Here is a 23,419-nt window from a genome sequence, read left to right as displayed (position 1 = left end):
GTTCCGGAGTCCACTGATCTAGAGTCCCCACATATATAATAGACAATGATCGTGTAACGCTGACGTCATCAACAATGAAACTCGCGCCACGAAATGATAATTCGATAAAATGTTTTGGTAATGTTTAACATGCAGGGAAAGGCTTTATTGTGACAAGGCTGAACTCGATTCTGTTACTTAACTGTTGAACTGGTAAGACTGTGTCATTTCAGGGGAATGAAGAAACGAAACAATGAACGCTACCTACTGGACTTTTGAGTTAGTTGTACAATTTCAACCATCAAAATATCACCAAACAGGCAATGGCTTCGTTCTAAATATTGGTTAAAATAACTTATATCTATATTACTGTACCCTACCAAGGCTTCACCTGATACGCGTCTTATCAGGCGCAGTCATTTCAACAAAAGTTGTAGTATGAAATCATTTAATCAAACAAAAAACCCGGTCAGACTCCAGCGACATCTGTTGGATTTTGTGGCAACTTTTAACTATGTAAACATCAGATAATTTTATTTTTAAAGTGAATATTCAACAAAATTAAGTTCAAAATTGTTCGAGGTAATTTAAAAGTGGATTTTTTTCCCCCAAAGAAAAGTGTTTAAAAAGATTATTTTGGTAAAAAGTGAAAAAATAGGAAACTTTCTTTTCAAGAAATATTAAGTTTTGAAACAAAATCACATGAATATAAGCCGAGGAAGATGTTTATCTAGTACTAATTAAATCAATGTAAAATTCTGTTAATGAAAAAAAATTGTGATAAATTATTCTAATTTTTCGCAAGGAAGCATTTTCAAAATTATTCGAGTTTTGTAACAACAAAACTTCAATAAATATAAAAAGGAGTTAGTGATATTAAACATTAAACATTTCTTATTTATAGCAATTTATACATTAAATAACAATTTCAAACGAGCTTAAAAAGAAGTTTGTTGTTTGAAAACGTATGTGAAAATGTTTTGCTTATATTGTTCTTTTAGGGAGAGGGGCAGGGGGAGGTTGGTTTAATTTCTGCTTTCAATTAATTTAACTCCTTTAGACCTGGTGTCCGGTATACCGGACATACACTTTAAACAGCTGCTAATTATTTAATAATTAATTTAATTAGTTGATTTTTTGTAGTTAACTCTTTACACTCTACTTATTATAATCTGTGAAATAATTTTTCGTTTTGGGATTGACAGCACTGACGTATAAAGATTGAGAGATAGAGAGTGGCTCATTTTTCCAACTATGAAAAGCGAGGTTTTTTTCCTGATTTTTTAAAAAATATATAATTTTTAATGAATCGTTTCAAACGCTTATATTATGTTTTATAATTTTTTATAGAACATTTTAAAATGAAGTTTGTTCGGTACTTTGTCGTTTTTGTATATGAAATATTGATTTCAAAAATATAAGTCCGGAATATTGGACGTGCCATAACTCTTTTAATTTTTCTCCTAGAACATCAGAATTTTGTCTATAAGATATCCTTTACCATAGTACACTGTGTACCAAATATCAACATTTTTGGTCCAATATTTCATATTTCCGACTGAAGGGGTTAAAAAAAAATCATCATTGAAAATTTGGTTCTGAATTAAATTATGCGTAACATTATAAAATCAAGCTTTACATCTTATGCACGAAACCATACTGTCTATTAAACATATGAACTATGCGCAATAAATTTTATGAACAAACAGTTTTTCTTTTTTTAGTTTTAATATGCAAGAAATAATTACATATGTTTCATCAAGCACAATTTATGAATATATTTATCAGTTACAACAGAAAACAAATGAAAGTAGCGATTGTTTCTTATATTTATTACCTACCCAGGCAACGCCAAGTATTTTTGCTAGTTCATAAATATATTTATGGAAACATTCAAAAAGCTTTTAGTATTTTTTTTGTCCCTTACTTTAAAGTTGAACTCAAAAAAAATTAGGTATTTTTTAAAAGACATATTCTGAAAATGGTGAATAACTCAGTTCAATATTTTTATTTTTTTCCACTATAAGAACTAATAAAAAGCTCAAAAAATGCTTAGAGATAAAATTATTTAAAAGAAAAATATATAGAAAACGAATCAAATAAAATTTTAGCCATGAAACTGATCGTTGGTACGACATCATTACAATTATACATTAGAATTTATATCATTAAGAAGTACATTGTATGTTAAAGAGTAAGAATATTTAAAGAGCACACTGAAACAATAATGAATTCACCAAGAAAAACATGCCAATAAAAATTTCAAAAATTAAAAGATGGCAGCTTTTCATGTAAAGTTTTTTGTAAACCTACTTTCCAGCATTTAGAAAAATAATAATAAAAATTCCCTCTAAATTTTGTTTTGGAACAAAACTTTTGCTTTTAAAAATATAAACAAATGAAAATAATAATAACAATTAAAACACATAAAAAAAAACCTGTTAAAATATTAACGGTATTCAAATGCTTACACAGTATGAGCAAATTTAATGGGGAAAAATTTCGCCACATAAAAAAAATTAGGCCACTAAAAAACATGAAACGTTCCACGAATTTTTAAATGATTTGCTTTTTTTTTTTTTTTTTAAAAAGCCATTCAGTAACATAGAAAGTGACATAAAAATGAATAGTAAAAATTAAATGAAGCTATTTAAGAGCTAAGTAATCTGACAAATCTGAATTAAGCAATTTTAGGAAGCATCCACGTTACTGTAATGTGTAATCCAGCCAAAGATCAATTAAATTGTAAAATAATTCGCCAAATAACTGTATCAATGAATTAAAAAACAATAAAAGTTCCATAGTTGTTAGAAGAACAAACATTGACGGCAGCAATTTTAGCAATTGAAAAAGTTCTCGTCAATTTCGCATGTTCGACTCCGAGATAATCCCCCACGATTTTAATGTGAATATTAAATGGCAAGAAAAATAATGCTGCCAAATTGTTGTGAAATTTTGTGACGCCAAAAGATTGCATCGTATATGTGCGTCACGATGCATTTCAAATTTTGGCGATTACTTTCCATTTTATTTGCTGAACCCTTTTTGATTTTTTGGTTTCAATAAAATAAAGCTTTTATTGTTGTCAAACATAGTTTGTTTAGGGGATTTTTTTTACATTTTACTAAAACTTTTAACGTCATTTCGTGGCTCGATTCATTTACTGGGAGGATTAACTTTTAATAAATATATGTGTAAGAAAACTATATGTAATAAAACTTTGAATGCTTTTCGATGATCTAATTTATTTATTTGTCGAAACAATATATTATTTTGTCTCTTCCGTGGATTTTTAATCAAAACAAAATAAAATAATTCGCCAAATAAAACTAGTTGGAATGTGTATTACTCATGCCCTGCTTAATCCCTAAAACTGCAAATAGTATTTATTCACTTTTATTTAATAAAACATGATGTGCTTCAGAGATGAATTTGTACATTTTGCCAGAAGTGAACGCCAATGAAAAATAGTTGAATCCTGAATTGGGGCCAGCTTTACCTGAAAAGGGAATTTATTTTCCCTGAAAAACAGATCTGATACGCCGTTCTGGCATCAATTCACAATGTACTTCACATCGGTTAACCGTATCAATGACTTTTACGTTAAGGATTGAAAAAGCATCACTTTTTACAGCAGAAATAATACGTTAACTAATGTAAACAAAGGATTTCCCGGTTATACTACAAAGCTCCCTTACGGGCAAGTCCTTTGATCTTTTGAGTAATGACTGAGCCTGATAAGACACGTATCAAGTGAAGTCTTGACCCTACTTACCATTTTTTTTATGGATATGTCGCATTACCTAGTGTAGAAAATCACCAGTCTTTTCTGCAAATGCGAATTTCTGCTCATTTTTCCATTTCATTTGCAGATATAAGAAACCCAACGAGTCGGATCCTATCGCAATTTGTTTTTGCGAAAAACATAATTTGAATTCAAAGCGTTAAAATTCAAATGAATGCAAGGGACAGGATACTGGATATCTTTTAGTTTATTTTAGAATCAACTGGACAGGTTACGGAATCTGTTTCTTGAAGTGGGACAGCAACAAGGGTTGCTCCTCAAAAGGAACAACTTTTTGCATCTCCAGTGACGTATTCAAGCAGAAGGTGCTAACTAGAGCCGCTATATGCAACGACTCGCCAAAAAGGGGAGTCCATAGTACAAACACATAAGATAACGCGAAAATATTTACATGTTACCACAAAATTGTTTGCATTTTGTTCGTCTCCTCAGGTTTAAACTTCCTGCTTTCGCAGATCATACAATTATTAGAGACATCTACTACTTTCGAACCTCAACGAGTGGGGGCTAACAAGAATATTTAAATTAGCACGATTGTTAAGATTAGCTGAGGAGAAAACTACATTATATATAATAATATAGGCATTTCATGTTACATAACTGGTAGTTTAAGAAATTTCGTTATATTATGTGTTGAACTCAATTTTTATAATTATAAAACTTGTGCGTGACAAAAATACAAAAAATAAGTATGAATTATTTTTATTGCTTATCTCTGATCACAACCAAATGCAAGCTCAAAAATTATTTTTCTTTCACTACGGACGCTGTTAACGAGACAAGATCATGTAATAGATACCAGAATTTTTAACAGATGGCAGGGCATGTATCTTTTTTTTTTTTTTTGGTGGTATGTGCTGCGATCTACCTGTAAATTTTAGTAATAATTTCGACACTTCAAAAGGTTAGATACATTTTGTTGACGAACTTGAGGGGAAAATATGTTTCGTTAATATTTTTAAATAGAAAAAAAATCCGTAAGAATATATCGTAAGAGTATGTTGAGGTCAATCGTATACAGAAACTTCAGGGATTTAGCGACCACCTTCTGAGCATAAACTATTTTTTGTGAGAAAGTCATATACAGCGTGTCACTGTTTAACTTGTAAAAAACCCTATATTCGCAACCATTAGTCTCAGATGAATATTTCCAATTGCAAAAATGATTCAGATAGGGTGAAGAGTTAAAATAAGAAAAGTTTGAAGCAAAAAAAAAAACCACGAAATAGCTCGACATCTAACTTTTTATAAGGTACATTGGATCTAGAAAAAATAATCTCCATTGAAAAATAGTACCAACTTAAATAATTATATATTTGAAACATTTACGACCAAAATTCAAAGCGATATTAGATTTTAAAATTAGTAGGGACCGTCCAGATGAGATTGGAACATATCGCCTCCTCTCAGAAGAATGACATGTTGTCGAAGTAAAAAAAGAAAATACTTCAATTTTTTTCATTGGTATTGAAAAATGAATGCAAAGGTTATGCTATGATACGTAAAAACACAATACAAGAGCTCGGCATTTTGAAAAATCATTCTATGCACGCATATAATTATAAACCCTTGTTAGTCACAATATTTCCCCTTGAAATGTGTACTTGACTGCGAGGGTAAACTGGTATAAGTCACAAAATGCTGCGTTTTATATCTCGGGAAAATTGGTCGTACTATAGTGCATTCAGCGAGAAGTGATAGTGGGGGTGAACAAAAGCAGCGTGACACCTGGCGATACCGTCGTTCGCTTGGCGCTGCGATGATTGAAAACAGAGCTGATCAGATAACAATCCTTGAGATGATTGAAAACAGATCCGATCAGATAACAATCCCTTGTAAAAATTTTAAGTTTCAATTATGTTTTTCGGCAATTTTGACAAATAAAGGCTATTTGGCTTTATTAGGAACATGGTCCCTAATCAGGCCATTTCTTAAAGAAAACGCTACGCAGCACTATCTATCTAGAAAAAGAGTAAAAACATTTTTCAAATTCAAAAACATTATCATACTTCAGTTTCAGTAAGTTACGGCCCTATAGCCAGGGCTAAGGCAGGAATAAATACAACGCCAGATCAGTCATTCCAGCCCCCGAGGACTGCAGTTTCGTGTTAATAGCACTCATCAGCTCGGCATAGAAAGTTACTGAGCTGGAGGTGGAAAACCTCTTAACGAAGCCCCAAACTGGTAGCTAATATAGAATTAGCACTGACCAGATGAGTGACCGAAGCAATGGTTTGGTTCAACTCGAAGATTGAAGGCAAGGCATAATTCTATATTAGTTACCAGTTTGTTTGGCACTCTTGGCTTCTTTAAGAGGTTTTCCACCTCATGTTCAGTCACTTCTATGCCGGGCTAATGAGTGCTAATAAACACGAAATTGCAGTCCTCGGCTGGAATGACTGAGCTGGCAGTGTATGTCATGTATTATCATACTTACTAGAGATATCTTTTTTATTTCAATAACTATGTGAAAAATCAATCGTCACATTCGGAGCCCAGATAAGTCGTTACTTTTTGTTTTACAGCCACTCCTGCACACATGTTCGTGCAGGATATGCAGCGCAGGGTGATATCCACTGTCTTCCTAATCATTCAGTGTCCTAATAAGGTCAATCATGACCTTAATGAGCTACAATCTTCTTTTCTAGGGTTACCAAATCACATGAAAAAATAACTGTACGCAACGGTTTTTCTTTTTGCATTCGTCAACTAAGTAAATTAGGATTTCTAAAAACGATTAACAACAGTTTTATTACTATTAAACTACAGTGAACCATAAAGAAATAAAATTTACTGTAAAATAAGAACAGTAAATTTTGACAGAATCATCTGTAGCCCTGTTGATGACAAACTGCTTATTGAAAACGTTTTATCATACGATAGGCTCTCTGATGACGATAAAATCACGTTCTAGTGAATTTTTATATCCTTCATTTAAAATGGGGGATGGCTTTATATGCCTTCATTTATCTTTTTGGCACACGAGCTTCATTTTTCTGTATTTGTACGGCAGTAAAATGATACTTTTACTGCCGTAATTATTAATTCCGATAATTACCAGTAGTCATATTTCACATAGTAAAAATAAATGTTTTTTGCTCATAAAGTGTTTTACATAAAATATGGTGCTGTGTATCCCAAGTTGTGACCTCGGAACAGCATGTAGGAAATTGAACTAATGACCCTCCATATGAATGACGTTACACTTTTTTCCAACATTTTTGACCCCTCCTGCTCTTTTTTGTCACTAAGTGTCACCACTTCACATTACTCCCCCCCCCCCCCCCCCCGTTTGTCATACGTTACGCTGTTTTTCATGAACGTATACCCTATACCACACTTCTTGTTATCCCTCCCTCCCCTTTCCGAAAACTTACAATTTCATGAACTCCTCCGCCCTCAAAGCGTGACATCATTTGTAGACAGCCCTTTATTATAAAACTTTCAAGGCGCAGGACGATGGGGCATTGATATAAAAAATTTGAAAACCACTGGCCTATTTATCATAACCGATTTCAATTATTGGTTTTTAAAAATACAAAACAGTACAAAAAAAAAAGGATAAAACATTTTTAGTATGCAAGTTACGTTTGAGTATATGTTCGAAATAGTGTTCCTTTTTCAACTTTAACTCATTCTGTAGCTAAATTTCAGTTGTGTTGACTTGAATATCGGTAAGATATTTAATTTTTTTATTCATTTTTCGACAATAAAGTGAAATTTAATATTGCAAATCCTTGAAACTGAAACGCACATCAATGTGGTTAATGCTTCTGGAATAATTGAAAAGTTGTAAGTAACACTATTTTCTTTATAAATGGAATCATTCCAGATGAAACTCACCACTTTCTTAAAATGATTACAGTGACAAATTCAAGTTTTATTTATTCATTTTTTTCCAATAAAAAGGTTTGTTTGTTTATAATTTAAATTTGGATCTAAAAACAATGGTGATTACTTGGACTTTTTTTAGCTTCGTTCCGTGTTAGATGAACCGGAAATAAACAAAAATTACTTTTTTTTTTTTGTTCATTTACTAATTAACTCTTTCTACACACAAAAAAGAAGTATTTTAATGTTAATACCGCTTAATTTATTGGAACACTGCGATTCACTGTGCCTTCCGTTTTAATAAAACGCATTAATGAAATATCGCTTGTTCTGTTTGAATGCTTCTACGAACATTAAAAAGAATGTGGCGTGTATTTTCAAGTCAGGATATTTGTTTAAGTGTATAAATGAATATGTTTTGTAAATGTATGCTTGGTGTTTTGGTATTCAATTAATTTCGAGTGTATTTCAGAGGTACGTTAACTACCACATTCATAAATTTTCAAACGCCTAAGCAAACTTACAATTATATCTTTGAAAAAGACAATTAGTTTTGTATACCGTGGAAATAAACACGACATTGAAAGAAAAAAGGAGATCGGACATAATTCCTGTTAAAAATCAACTGAAAATGGGAAACGAATTATCTAGAAAAAATAATAATAATAAAGGAAACTGCAAAAGGAATGGGAAAAAAAGGGAAGAGAAGAAACATAAGAGAATCCTGGCCAAGAATCTGTTTGGACTTTCGACCTCAAAAGTAAACGACATTAAAACATCAAATCGTAAAAAAGGTACGCAAATTTTACATTCAAGGGATGAATAGCTTATATTATGCATTTATAACTTTGAACTTCCTGATGAACTCAATGCAAAGGAAATAAGAGCGGTGGGAAGAGCGAAATTCAAGAATTGAGTGTCAAAAGTTGAAGCCTGTTTTGAAGGGATGTTGAATTTTTTCTTGTACTCGCTTTGAATTAGACCATAAAGACTTCTGTTTAAAAATATTCCTTATAAAATTCGGTTGTTTCCATTAATCAAAAGTATCACTTTTAGTCACTGAAGTTGATAGAATGAGCAAAAAAAAAAAAAAAAAATAACATGGAGCAAAAAAAAAAAAAAAACTTTTTTTTCAAAACGCTTATTTTTTGATTACTTTTTTTTAATTTCCAATTTTTCAAATATGGCGTGGTCTTTATGACGTCAAAAGTGATGAACCTTGCCACGCTACTGCATTGGCGCGCTGAATGATTTCGCTAGCTGTCTACCGCGTTTTTCCACGATATCATAATCAAGAAGTGAATTAAATACTGCGCTCTGTACTAATCGCATCAGTGAATGGCATTTCATCCACTGTAAAAACGATTCAGAAACGTTCCTGGAAAATAATGGGCAGCTGATGTGCCCAATTTCAACCAGGAACGTTTTCCGATAAAAGTCAGTAACCTTTCTGAAGTATTGGAAAATCTCTCCTGTTAAAGACAGTCGTGAACCTTCTATAAAATGAATTATTTGATTAGAACTTCCTTGATTTCCTAAGGAAGCGTTGGAACAACCATGGCCAAAGCTACACGAAAATTGCTAGCAAGAACCAAGCATATTCCTTGCCTCGCAAGACTGCAGCTATCCAGTGACATATTTGCCCCCATTGGGAACTTAGTCAATCTGGGCGGGCCGTAATCATGTAAAACCCTATACACTTTATAAACACACTCAGTCAATCTTTAAACTGGTAGCAAAAAATATCTTTCGCACCAGTGAGAAGTCTGCATCCGTGCATCTTTTAGCACTTCAGGAAACTTTTTTGCGAAAATACTTGATTTTACGGGGAAATAGGTGAAAACCTCTGGAATCCCGAAAGATTCCACGGAAATAACCAGTAACGTTTCGGAATTTTTTTACAGTGTCACTTGTGATGTCATGTGCAGAAGTGTAAAAAACGAAATTGTACCTGCGCACTGATTAAAAGAATTGTTAAAAAATATTAAACTTTGTCAAATTATGTTTTAAATGGTCAAATCCTATGTTTTTAAGCATGCTCTTTTAGAAAAAAAAATACTTTTAAAATTTTGGAAACGACCCCATTTGTAAATGACGGTTTTGTAAAATTATTAAGTGGCATTTGTTTTTTGCATCCAGTAACTTCTTCTATTAATTTCTCTATTACTCTTTAATTATTCAAGAAAAATTTATTTTGTGTTACTTAAATTAGTAGTAACTTCATGAAACAGATTTTTATCATAAGAACCCGCAATTGAATGTTTCATTTTAGCAAAATTTAATTTAAAAAGCATTCCATTCCATTCATTATTGAATGCTCAATAACTAGTTTTATACACAAAATGAAATAGTTGCACTAAATAAAAATTCAATTAATCAATTCATTACTTCCAGTGAAACAAAATTACACTCAACTGCACTGCATTCAAATCGATGCAAGAATTTCCGTCAAGGTTTTGATAGGAGGTCAAGGAAATATTTCTGCTAAAAACTATTATTATATTTTTAATGACGTTATGCGTTTAAAGGGAACAAAATCTCAATGCCGATATGAGAAACAAAGTAAGGTAGCACCATTAAAACATTATTTCACTTAATTCCAGTTTTGCCAATTAATTCAAAAAGCTTAAAAGGGGAGGGACGAAAGTTTAAGGCTAAAACTTTGTGTCAAAAGCAATCTAAATTATTTCCATTGGAACACACTTACTGAATCACGCCTCCTTGTTTTAGCTGCCCCTCTCTCTAAAAATGGTTCAAAGAAGATTAATACATTTGATACATTTTGGTTGTGGTAAGTAATTAAAACTTTAATCTAAAAAATTTATTTAATTAATCTTACTTATGCTTCATTGAATTGGTTAAAACTAAATTCATTGTTAATTGGTTTTAGATATTGCATTAAATAATTTCATTGGAATGAAGTTTCACTAAATTGTATTTAGTTTAAGACGCTTTTTAACTTTTTAATAAGCAGTTGTCACAAATTTTTAATTAAAAATTTAGTTCACTATTTTGAAATTGTATTTTAACTCTCCGAAATAAATTTCTTCAAACAATGCACGTTTCTCCGAGTTCCATTTATCGCAGAAGCTTACTAGTGGAACAACCGAACTAACATTAGTATGAAGAGGGACCACGTGATTAAAGACATTGAAAATCGCCTGCAAGTTGAAGGAAACCCACGAGTTAGATATGTCAATCAATAAGGGGTGAATTAGTTCATCCGGTTACGATCAAAGATGCCACAGACGGACAAACAAACACACAGACACGTCACATTATGATCCGCTTTCTTTTTGCGTCGAGGGTTAAAAATGCTTTATATCAGAGGTTTCCAAAACAGGGTGCCGCGCCGCGGTACCCAGAAGTGCAGCAGGGAGAGGCGAGGAGTGCCGCCAAGTATCCATGGTATCAATATGCATTAAATAATAGTTGTAGAACAGGATGTCATAAAAAAATACTAATTTTTCAAAGGGTGCGCGAATCGGAAAAGTTTGGGGCCCACTGCTTTATTCATTACATATTAGACAATGAGTGAAACAAGAGCGAAATCGGAAATCATAGTTTCTAGAAAAAGTTTGAAGTTTTTGATTGAGAGTGAACTCGACAGATTTGATTATAAACAAGAAAACGAAAGGCGTACTAGAAAAATGAAACGCTATGTCATGTGAAGGGGCGATTATAGAAACGAATAATGATTTTAAAAAAATCCTCCAAAGTCTAGTTCGCCCTTGTTGCAAGCATAGCCTCATATAAAATTTCCAATGGTATAAAATTTTCTAATCACACTTCATATCACATAAGTTAATGATGCTTTCCTAGATCGTAATATTAGCTAAAATTCAGAATAAAATAATTTCATTGAAATAAGCATTTTTCTTGATCTCATTTCGCTTAATTAAGTGCGCAGTTCAACAGAGGATAAGCGTTTACATTTGCTTAAATGATTATGACGAAATTACAAAATTAGTTTTGATTAAAGTTTTACTTTTGAATGAAGTAATCCCCATTCATTTTAGTGACTCTGGAAAATATGATCTTTATACTGATTAGAGTCGGTTAAGACATCTCCGAAATTAATTTTTCCCAATTTCATTGTGTTTAACTCCGTATCTGATAATGTAAGAATATTTCAATTGTTTCCATCGTCTTTCTCAAATTCTTAAACTCTTCTCTTTGCCTTAGAAGTAAAACTGTCAAATTTCAGTTTGTCTAGAAACTAAATTTGGTTAAATTGTCCTTTTCCACTGAATCAAAAATTTGTTAACTCGGGAAATAAGAGTCCACTGAAGAAAAAAAATTACTAATCCTATTTTGAATATTATAATTACACTAGCGGTACCCGCACGGCTTTGCCCATAGTAGAAAATTGAAAGGTCATTTGGTTCGCCTGTATATTTACAAATAATGGATGATGAATTTCTCGCCAATTTGCTATGTTCATTTGCTCGCCCATGTTACGGTTCCACGTTTTGACAATTTGGTAGTTTAATCGTCCACGTTATGATAATTTTCTCGGTAAAATGTTCTTAAATTCGAAACAGAAAAAGAACAAAATCGAATTTTCGAAAAATCGTTTCGAGGTGCATAACCTCATGCTACAGACTAATTTTATACCAAATTTCAAAAATTAAACACTAGATTTGAATTTTTTTTTGGTTCTCTGAAGACATTTTCCTCAAGTGGAGCAATTGAATTTACTCAGTAAGAATAAGTCGAATTATTTGTAATATGTTAAAAGGCGTTTTCTATGAGTGAAAAAGAGTAAATTCTCGCATTTATTAGTTAATTATTGCTATTGCATTTCAATTTCGCATTCTTTTCACTGGCTGGTGAAGTGCGATTGGGTTAGGCTCCTACTTACAACATTTAAAAAATTTACAGGAAAACTACAGTTGGTTTTTTTAAACTTACTTTTCTATACGGATTTCTTCTCATAACATAATGATTAACATGAAAACTAGTTTGTTTTTCAATTTACTTCTTGCAAATGATCCCTTCTCATAACATATAAATTATTTACGTAAAAACTACAGTTGATTTCGAAACTTTCTTATTGCAATATGTTCCTATTTATAACATCTGTAGAAAAAATTAATATACCTATTATTTTACTTTTCAATTAGCTTCTTGATGACTATGCACATCGTACAACTCCCAGCGAAATTAATTATTACAAGATGCGGAAGTGATGTGGTTACATTCATAACAGTACGTTTTCTAAAAACTACATTATGATTAGTGAGTATGTGAGTGTTTTACACTGTAAAAACGATTCAGAAACGTTATTGGAAAATAATAGGCAGCTGATGTGCCCAATTTCTGCCAGTAACATATCTCGCAAAAACCAAGAACATTTTCTGCTAAAATTAAGTAACCTTCCTAAAAAATCCAGAAATCTTCCCGTTTAATGCCAGTCGTGTCTCTGTAACTTCAGAGTAATTTAGGTAGAGATAACATAACCGCTTCGCACTTTCCCGTTTTATCAAGACAGTTCCAAAAGCAGTATCGTAAACACGGCCTTAAGTTAAGCCAGAACTGCAAGTAAGTATCAAGCTTCTCACTTGATTGCAATTTTTGCAAAGCTACGTCCAAAGACTTATGCGCTCCCTTTAGGAGCTTAATCAGTCTATACGAACCGTAATCGAACTGAAGCCGATACACCTTATAAATACTCTCAGTTAATATCTAAACTGGGAGCTAAAATTATTTTTCACGACAGTGAGAAGTCTGCATTCGTGCAACTTAAGGCTCCTATATAAGGGGAGCTGACTTATCCGACATTTTGGTTCCAAAATTATCGGGCGAAAAAAATAAACATTTGTACAAAAGCTTCATTGCAGAAAACTGGTGTCCAAACTTTAGGTGTGTTGCCCGATTGATGTTTGATTATTTTATTCTGTGGATGAATACAATTTAATTAATACAAATTAAAAACAAATAAGGTATGAAAATGAGGTTTATTACCGTAAACATTTCCCGATACATTTTAGCTGAATTTGTAAACGAAGTTATCTTTCAAAATTTACCTAAAGTGACATTTTACTCAACTTATCATCAATTATTTTACGACTTAGCAACCAGCGAATATTATGACGTATTTATAAATACTAGAAACGAGGTTGGATCCAATTCTGTCTTGGAACCAAAATGTCGGATAAGTCAGCCTGTCTTTTTCAAGGGGCTCTAGATAACATAACCGCTTCGCACTTTCCCGTTTTATCAAGACAGTTCCAAAAGCAGTATCGTAAACACGGCCTAAGTTAAACCAGAACTGCAAGTAAGTATCAAGCTTCTCACTTGATTGCAATTTTTGCAAAGCTACGTCCTAAGACTAATTCGCTCCCTTTAGGAGCTTAATCAGTCTGGACGAACCGTAATCGAACTGAAGCCGATACACCTTATAAATACTCTCAGTTAATATCTAAACTGGGAGCTAAAATTATTTTTCACGACAGTGAGAAGTCTGCATTCGTGCAACTCAAAGGGATTCAGGAAACTTTTTGATAATGATACTTGATATTTCCAGGAAGTGGATAAAAACCATTGAAATCCCGAAACGTTTCACGGAAATACTCAGTAACGTTCCGATTTTTTTTTTACAGTGTACCTTGGGACGTTTGTACCTTGCGACACTGCTAATTTCTAAGAATCTATTTTTAACACTCATGTTTTTGTAATCTCTAGTAACAACCTTCACCATTAAGTGGTGCCATAGTAAAAATCAGCATCAAAGGAGTAAAATTGATACTTTTGTGAGAGAAAAAGAAATTCATGACTCAAAGTAAATATTTTCATCATTTTCATTTCATTTTTTGTCTTTGTGTTTGTGAAACTAGTCAACTGAATTTTATTTTGTTATGAAAGAAAAGTACTATAAATATTTTGGTTATGAGAAAATAATGATAGTGAATCTAGATAGACCGCCATTTTGGTTTTTCTTTAACCACTTGGTGATTGTACCTTGGGACAGCCGAACATATTGCACCTTAGTACACGTTCCAAGGTACAACATATGTATGGTTCTTAATAATTAAGATATGTTTAGGAGCATGTAACAATGTTATAATCTTATATTGTCTTTTAAACACATTTAACGTTAGATAATAATTCATTATACATAATTTATTATTCATTATTCATGATTACCATGGAAAAAAATATATTTTTTGTTTTTTTGGTGCAAAATTGGTTAAAATATTTGGCTGTTTCCTGAATCATGAAGACTTTCCCATAGTGCTACAAGATGTGTCCCAAGGTACAATAAGGTCGTTTCCAAAATTTTAAAATATTTTTTTCTGAAAGAGCATGCTTAAAAACATAGGATCTAACCATTTTTTAAACAATTTATTTAAGTTTAATATTTTAAAAAAATTACTTAAATCGGTGCGCTTTCATTGTTCACACTTCTGTCGTGTGACATCACAAATGATGAAATGCCATTCAATGTTGCCATTCACAGAACACAATATTTAATTCTCATCTTTACTCACGTGTATTGGCAACGATATGGTTGATAGCAAGCGTAGAGCGTAATTTTAATTCGCTGCTTGATTATCATAACGTGGAAACGTAGTAGAAAGATGCACCAAATTGCATCATTTGTGACGTCATAAAGACCACGAGTGTTTGAAAAATCGGACATTTAAAAAAAAAAACTGTAGGAAATTGAAAGTATTTTATGCGTCCATGTAATTTTTTTTTTTTTTTTTTTTGCTCATTCTATCCATTTGAATGATTAAAAGTAGTACTTTTGACTGAAGGAAACCACCCCATTGACAACTTCGAACTTTTACTTTAAATGGCTGGTAATATTTTATTTTCAAATTGTCTGAATTTAAAAAAAATATATGGCATAGAAATAGGTTGGGGTATTTTAATGTGATTTTTAGATTTTAAATTTGGTTCAAATAATTGGGGTTAAAAATTAAACTATGAAAAATATCCCAAGGTACAACACTCTACCCTACTACATTTACCTGCATGAGACACACTGTAAACGCAATTTAGAAACGTTCCTGGAAAATAATGGGCAGCTAATAAACCAATTTCTGCTAGTAACATATCTTGCAAAAAAAACAAGAACGTTTTCTGCTAAAAGTCAGTAACCTTCCAGCAGCTAATGAGCCAATTTCTGCTTGTAACATATCTTGCAAAAAAACAAGAACGTTTTCTGCTAAAAGTCAGTTACCTTCCAGCAGCTAATGAGCCAATTTCTGCTAGTAACATATCTTGCAAAAAAACAAGAACGTTTTCTGCTAAAAGTCAGTAACCTTCCAGCAGCTAATGAGCCATCTGCTAGCAACATATCTTGCAAAAAAACAAGAACGTTTTCTGCTAAAAGACAGTAACCTTCCAGCAATTATGTCGGAATCTTTCCGAAGACTTCAGAAATCTCCTCGAAGCCAATCATGTCTCTAGAACCACAAAATAAAACTTCGATACGTTTAAAACAATTGATTGGCATCTACCTGATTAAAGAAGAAGCTCCAGAAGCATTGCTGCAACCATAGCAAAAGCTAAGGCAGACTTGCAAGTCAACACCAAGCATCTCACTTGCCTGCAAAAACGGCAAAACCTACGGAAGCCAGAGATCTATTCGCTCTTATTCGGAGCGTGGTCAATCATCACGGGCAGTTTTCTAATTGAATACGATGCACTAAATAAATACGCGTAGTTAACCTTTAAAATGGCAGCTAAAAATTATTTTTCACAGCAGTGATAAGTCTTCATTCATGCAACTTGTAGCAATCCTGGAAAAGTTTTGACAAAGTTACTTGATTTTCAAAGGAAATTCGTGAAACCCAGTGAAATCCCACTGAAATAATCAGTCACGTTTTGGAATATTTTTTTACATTATTTTACTACATTTTACATTTAAGGAGCATTGAAGAAACCTTTAGAGATACGGAGGCAAAATAGATTTTTTTTTTAAAGTTCCAGACATCAAATCTTTCATAAATAATTAAAAGAAATGGTCCGAACTTTTGTTTCAGTTGAACCTTTTAAAAAATATAGTTCTCCATCTTATAGATTACGTTCGACAACCTCGACCGGCAGCGACCGGTCGGTAGATCACGTGACAACAATGACATCAGCTAATGCTAAAGCATTGGAGGTGACGACATTATTTGACGTAATTATTTTAACCGGTGAGCTACCGGTCGTTCGTCGAACACAACCTTAGTTAAAGATGCTAAGCTGCTCGTTTCCCGTTTTCTTTCCATTAAAAAAAAGTATATTGTTGATCCTCTGTGTGCGGTTCAGTTCATTAGTTGAAAATTTCTCCATTTTAATGGAAGTATTTCACTTAAAAAAATGTAATACTGCTTTAAGTATGTTTTCGAATCGATTTTTTTTTTAGAACCGGAAAGGAGTTGAAATTGAAATTCGGACAATATACTGGAATAAGAATTTGGTACGGACGTTTTGAGGTAGGCGAACTACCTAATATTTTTTTCTGCAATATTCATTGCACCTTTCTAAAACTTTATACGATTATTAAATATGACATAAATAACACATTTTAACTACTTGTTTGCTGAAAAACAATTTTTCTATTGATTTTTTTAAATAAAAAAGCCATATTTTTAGCAACAAACAAACAGTTTTTAAACACTTCCAGTGTGTTCATTTTTCATATTTTTTTAAAACCTTTTTTGTCAATCTCTTCGTTAGCTACCAGAGAATTATATGACCCTCCAATTCGGATATAAATAACTAAAAACAGGTTTTATGCGTAAGTGTTTGAAAAATTCCCCCCCAAAAACGTGCTTTTTGCCCCCTTGTACTTTCGAGAGTTATATCACAGTAATATCTACAATTACCATTTTTGGAAAGTTTTATATCTGTAGAGTAAATACTTTTTTTCGCCTAAGCTGCTGGAGTTAATAAAAACTTTGTCAACGTGGTTATGAGAAAATTAAGAAAGAAAAAGTAAATTTCAGTTATAAGCAGTGCATTTGAATTTAGTAAATTTCTTCTAGTTTTTCTCAAAAAAAAAAAAAAACAAAAAAACGCGGATTTAGGAGGAAGAACACTGGGGCTCTCTAAATTTCTCAAAATCGAACTTTTTCGAAAATTAGGGTATTCGCCTACCTTAAATTTTGTTAAAACAACATTGCATCTCTTGAAAGGGAGGAAACAGGTACTTCAGGCTATAACGGCGAAATCGCTGTAATGATGGTTCGTTGTAACGAGTTGCTGGGTTTAATTAAAAATTATTCTTCGTGGCTTTTTTATAAACCTAATACTTGTTTGTTACATTATTTTTAATGAATAATCTTATGTATTGAAGTACATTTTGACTGCTTATTATCTCTACCAAGAATAATGTTATTACAAAGAGTTCACTCCTTTCAACAACGTTATGTCTCAAAAAACGTGATTTTTCAGGAGACCGATTTTAAAAGATAAAAGTAAGAAATCATGTCGTAAAACAATACTTCAAGCCACTTATTGAATCTTTTCTTACGCATAAGGTCTTTTGCAAGAAAATTGCTGATGTTTTTTCTGTGTTTCATGAAGAAGAAGTGTAAAAAGTGTAAGTTTTAAAAAGTTGCCCTTTATTTATGACGTTCTTGTACTAAATTTCAAAGATACCATTTGAAATACCTCAAAATATGTCATTATTGTTACTAATTGTTCTCCTTTTAACACCGACATAAATGCAAATAGTGCATTCTTGATTAAAAAATAAGAATGAAAAATGTTCTGTTTTTGTGCGCACTACTGTTTTCGGAATACAAAATAGCATCATTCACTTAACGAGACAGATGTTTCATGCCTAATTTCTCAAGCACAACCCAAAATGTGACATTCTTGCAAAGAATATCCCGAAAATACTTGAAAATGCAAATACGACACTTTTGCTCTCTAACGGCGAAATATTATGTTATAGAAATACATGTCGACATAGAAATACTTAAATACGCTACTTACTTTTTCAACGCCTGCCGTTCAAGCAGATGCGTACCTATATCTATTTTGTTTATTAATTTAACACACAGAACATTTTGATTATATCAGCAGCAAACTACAACTCGTTCATCGCAAATTGAGTGATATACAGCTGCCTCATGCTAGGAACTATGGATGGATAAATGAATTAATTATCATTATCATTTGTCGATGGAAAAATGCGTAAGTTTTGCTGTTCCATGGATACTTTAAAAAAGGCAAACTTAGCAGACGCAAGATCCTTGCTTAGTTGTCTGAAACAAAAACGGCTCTAATAGTGATTACTCTAGCGTCAGAACAGTTTTCGCGAGTATTTTTTCCTGAGTAACTACATCTCTAATTCAATCAAATAATTTGTGGCCCTTTATGTAAGTAAGTATACGCAATAGCATTACTATCTACTCTTGCAAGTAATGCCTACTTCATTTCTATGTAAGAAATTGAACAAAAGAAGTAAGAGGTGCAGATCATATATTCCGGTCTTATATTCCATTCCGGTACTTGTTTTCAGGAGAAACACGGAACAGAAGAAAATATCGAGACAAAAAGGTTTCAAGATAGGGTAACACCCCCAGTAATTGGCAGGTCACCAGTGTTTGGCACGTCCAACAAAAATGTCCTAAAATAAGATTTGTACCCAATCTATTGAAAGTAGAAGGCTATATACCAACTGAATGTACATTTACTTTATAGATTATAACTTCAATTCATGTTACTAAATGGTAGCAGTACATAGGAAAAAGACACAATTGTGGTTTGTGTCAAATCAGCCATTTTTGTTGCGAAAGCTTCTTCTTTGGCTTAAGGGAAGCATGCACATCAATCCAATCAAAATCTGACTTTAAATATATTTTAAATTTTGGTTGTCAAAAGTTTTGTTTAGTTGAAAGGTGTTACTTTGAGTGGGTAGGAGTATATTTTTGTCCCTTTTTGGATTTTTGAAATAATTATGGATGCCATTTACTAGTACTTCAGTTTTGCTAGTCTCCAGTGATTGGCACATGAGTCTATATTCACTAATGTGTTGTGCAATATATCACTAGTTTGATTTCTGATACTTTTGCAGCAACAATATCATATGGGTTCTACTATTATTTGAATCCTAAAAAATATACTGTTAAATTTTTAAGAGAAACAATAAAAAACAAATATGTTTAGCCATCAGTCAGATATTGCGACTGTAGAGAATGGTTTTATTTTTTATGGTCCTTTAGAATCATCAGGTTAACGTTCCTTTTTCTGTGGAAACAGCTATAATTCGTAAAATCAAAACTGCATACCGACTAATGAAACAGAAACAATCTCCATATTTTCTTCCATGTTTATTTTAACTTGGATAGCACTCCACATTTACTTCTATTTCTCTAAAATACTTTTTCAATGTCAAGATGTGTGATTAAACATTAATTTACGTAAAATTACCTACTTTAAATTAACATTAATTATGATTCTTATGATGATGAAATTGGTATGTAACCTAAAAGTGAAAAATAAAGTGATTTTCCAGTTCTATTAACATGGGCCAATTACTGGATCACAAGGTGTCATACACTGGGGTATCCAGTGCCAATTACTAGTGATTTTGCTAACTTTTTATGCATATATTTTTATAAAAATATCAATTCAAATATTTTTGCTTTCAGTGAACTAAGTAGATGCACAGATGTGCATTTTTTGATACAAAAATATTTTCAAGTGAATATTTTTTTTCTATGTAATTGAAACAGAGGTAAATTTAAGGACAAACTCTTAAAGTGCCAATTACTGGGGTCGTTACCCTACAGAGGTTTCAATTAAGTTTTAGCAACGAGCAACAGGAACAAAGTCATAGAGTTAGCAAATTCTTTTGCATTCCTGTTTTTGAACATTTACTGTATGACTCATTGTAGGCATTAACTTATTTTAGTAATTAATATAAGATTATGCTAGTTGAAGGGATTATATAATAAGATGATTTTTCCTTAAAGCATACTTTTAAGGAAAAATCATCTTTTAATGATTGCTGTTAGAAAAATATTGAGATATTTACTTGATCCCCAATCAAAATAATTTAAACATTAGAGCAGCATAAATCCAAAGAACAAATTAAATGTTCTCAACGACTTGAAAGTAAAATACAGGAAACTTTTTCACTGTTCAACGATAGATTATCCAGTTGTCCGCAGTTTCTGAGTGGATGAAATTCCGAGAAATCTTGTACATAGCCGTCCTAGTACATGCACATAGTATTCTTTGTGCTACGTGTCCCACAAAACTCGTAAAACTGTATGACTTCCGATATTAGAAATAATGCTTCTTAAGTTTTGCTGTTGATTAAGATCAGTGATAATTATGTCTGAAAACAATAGACGCAGCCAAAATTCGAGATATAAGGATTTTGGAGGGAATTTTAATTTGGGTGGGGGGGGGGAACGTGGAGTTTTTGGTTTAAACATAGGGAAACTGAAAATTTTCGACTTCGGGAGACTTTCGAGAGAGGCAGGTTCGAGGTAAACAGGTTCGGCTGAGTAATTAGTTGCTAGGAAATGTTAAGAGAAATAGGAGGCGAGAAAAATGGATCAGCTGCATTTATGCCGACATAAAACGGGATTTTTTTTTTTTTTTATAGTTTGTCCAGTAAGTGCAGTAGACATTGTTTGATTTCAATCTACTATTTTTCGCACTTTACTTCGATATAAATGTAGCTGTACCATTCCTCCTAACACTCTCCTATAAAGCAAATCTTAAACAATAAGAAAATAATATTCGACATTTGTGTGCTGAGGAAAACAGTACATGAAAAGGATCTAAACACTTACCTAGGGATGCAAGAAAGAGAAAACAGCCAATGAGGAGCACGAGGAAGCAATTGTAGTTCATGGCTTCACGGCCGCTATTTGCACATGGACACCCCTCCGCTCACTATCCTATGAAGGGGGGTCCTTTTCGCAGAGAGAATCAGTTAACTTCACACAATCAATCAATCACATCTAGTGAGTTGCTCATCTGCTGCTAAACAAAATCCACGGAAAACCGTTTTAAACTATCGCGTTTATTCCGTTGTTGTAGATCCTTGTTCCTATCCAAAAGTACCTTGGAGAGTTCTTTGCAGAGAATTCACTCTAAAAATTAAAAAATCTTTGAGCAATTGAGAAGTGACCGAGAATCCAGGTAATGTTACCTTAAAAAGTCATCATACGTCACAGTGTTCTTCTTCTACCAAAACCCAACTACCAACCTAATGTAATACAACATTAATTCAATAATTATTGGTAAAAATTATATCATGTATCACTACTTCTTCATCCAACTACTGTCAGCTATTCCACAAACTTAACGTATATATATTCGCAGCAGATTTCCCATATGTATAAGAACTGAAGTTATTTACCAAAATGTGCTTACAAAATACTAACATTAGTACTCGACGCTCTCGATATCGATTTCGTCCTCATATTATTCCAGTTTCATTTTACTTCGAAAGTAATAATGCCTTTGATATTTCACAAACTGATTCATCGGCCGATCTCAGTTTCCTAAAATTGGTGATATCTGCACAAAGCTCGTAGTACAACGAGCAACTGTTAGCTGTAGCTAAAAGCTCCAATCGGCAAAACTTTTCTGCATATCCACAAAATCGATACAATTTGTGGCAGCAATACATGTAACAATATAATTTCTCTTCCTTTGGTTGTTTACACAATCGCATGACTTTCTTTAAAAACTTTTTTATTCAGGGCGAAATAAATGTGATCCTTTCTTAAAGTATCATACAATATTTCACATAAACATTTTGAAAAGTTTCAGTTGAGCCTTGCACAAAATTCATATACAATAATACTCTCTTCAAGTCACTCCAAAATGGATTCTATTTTTTTTTTTTTTAAGTTATTTAATACTTTTTAACATTTTACTGTTTGAGAAAAAAAATTACGCTCTTACAGTAAGATAACACAGGTTACAGTAAGATAAACCTCACAAAACGTGAAACTGTGCTGTATAGAAGCAAAACATTTTGCCAATTGTTAAATCAGATTAGAAATTTTCTTCTGCAGGGCCAATTGGTATGTAGAACCTGACGATATTTCTTTTAAGAGTTAAACAACTTTTTTGTTAAGTTAAGGCTGAAAAGATTATATTTCAAATTCTTCGATTTTAAATACTATTTTTTTTATAAAAAAAATGTATTTATAAACTGTTCCAATGGTAAAGATTCCTTTCCAAGCAACTGTTTCAAAGCATTTATAAAACTTGAGCAAAAGAGTGTCATCTATATCACAATCTTAATTTTCTATATTTAATCACAGAAATTGTGTCAGAAACAAAACCTTCACTGCTTGAAGTTGGGATAAATTTACAGGTGCTTATTAATCAGCTCTTTTTAACCGCGTTATGGTGCCCGAAGCATGGCTCCCAAGAGATGTTAAGGTGCTACAGATATTTTTCTAACGTTTAGGGCAGCATACCAGAAAACAAATTAGATGGTGACTTTGAAAGAATTAGCTGAGTTTTCAGTAATTTCAATTATCCACAATAAGATGTCCTTGTTATTTTCCTTGAAGTGAAAAAGAAAAAAACTGTTTTATACATAATGTTAAAGAGCAATACGTTGGTTAGAATACTGACAAAATCAGGTTAAAGAAACACTAGTCTTACGCTGCAGATATCCGAACAATTTCACTGCTAAGTAAATTTCCTTGAATCTCACGAAGGTAGCTCAAACATTCATCAACAGCAAGTGGGTTGAATGGTGTGATAGGTTTCAAAACTATCCAACAGATTGAGCAAATTAGTTATTGGAAAAAGCCAAAACACTTGTTGCTGTTTCATGTAAAATTCCGACATAGACGGCTCACCTTACACCAA

The 23,419-nt window shown here is 32.5% G+C and overlaps 1 protein-coding gene across 1 annotated transcript in view; it reads right to left on the bottom strand.

Moving 5' to 3' along the window:
* Nucleotides 1-23,137, bottom strand: part of LOC129228279 (acetylcholine receptor subunit beta-like 1) — a 181,676-nt gene extending 158,539 nt beyond the window's left edge. The window contains exon 1 of the mRNA XM_054862949.1: nt 21,373-23,137. Within this exon, the coding sequence (XP_054718924.1) occupies nt 21,373-21,433 (61 nt within the window). The 5' untranslated portion in view covers nt 21,434-23,137. The remainder of the gene's footprint in view (nt 1-21,372) is intronic.
* Between the last annotated feature and the right edge of the window lie 282 nt (nt 23,138-23,419).

This window comes from Uloborus diversus, chromosome 8 (assembly GCF_026930045.1).
Source record: "Uloborus diversus isolate 005 chromosome 8, Udiv.v.3.1, whole genome shotgun sequence".
Lineage (NCBI taxonomy): Eukaryota > Metazoa > Arthropoda > Arachnida > Araneae > Uloboridae > Uloborus > Uloborus diversus.
This window is presented reverse-complemented; position numbering and strand designations above follow the sequence as displayed.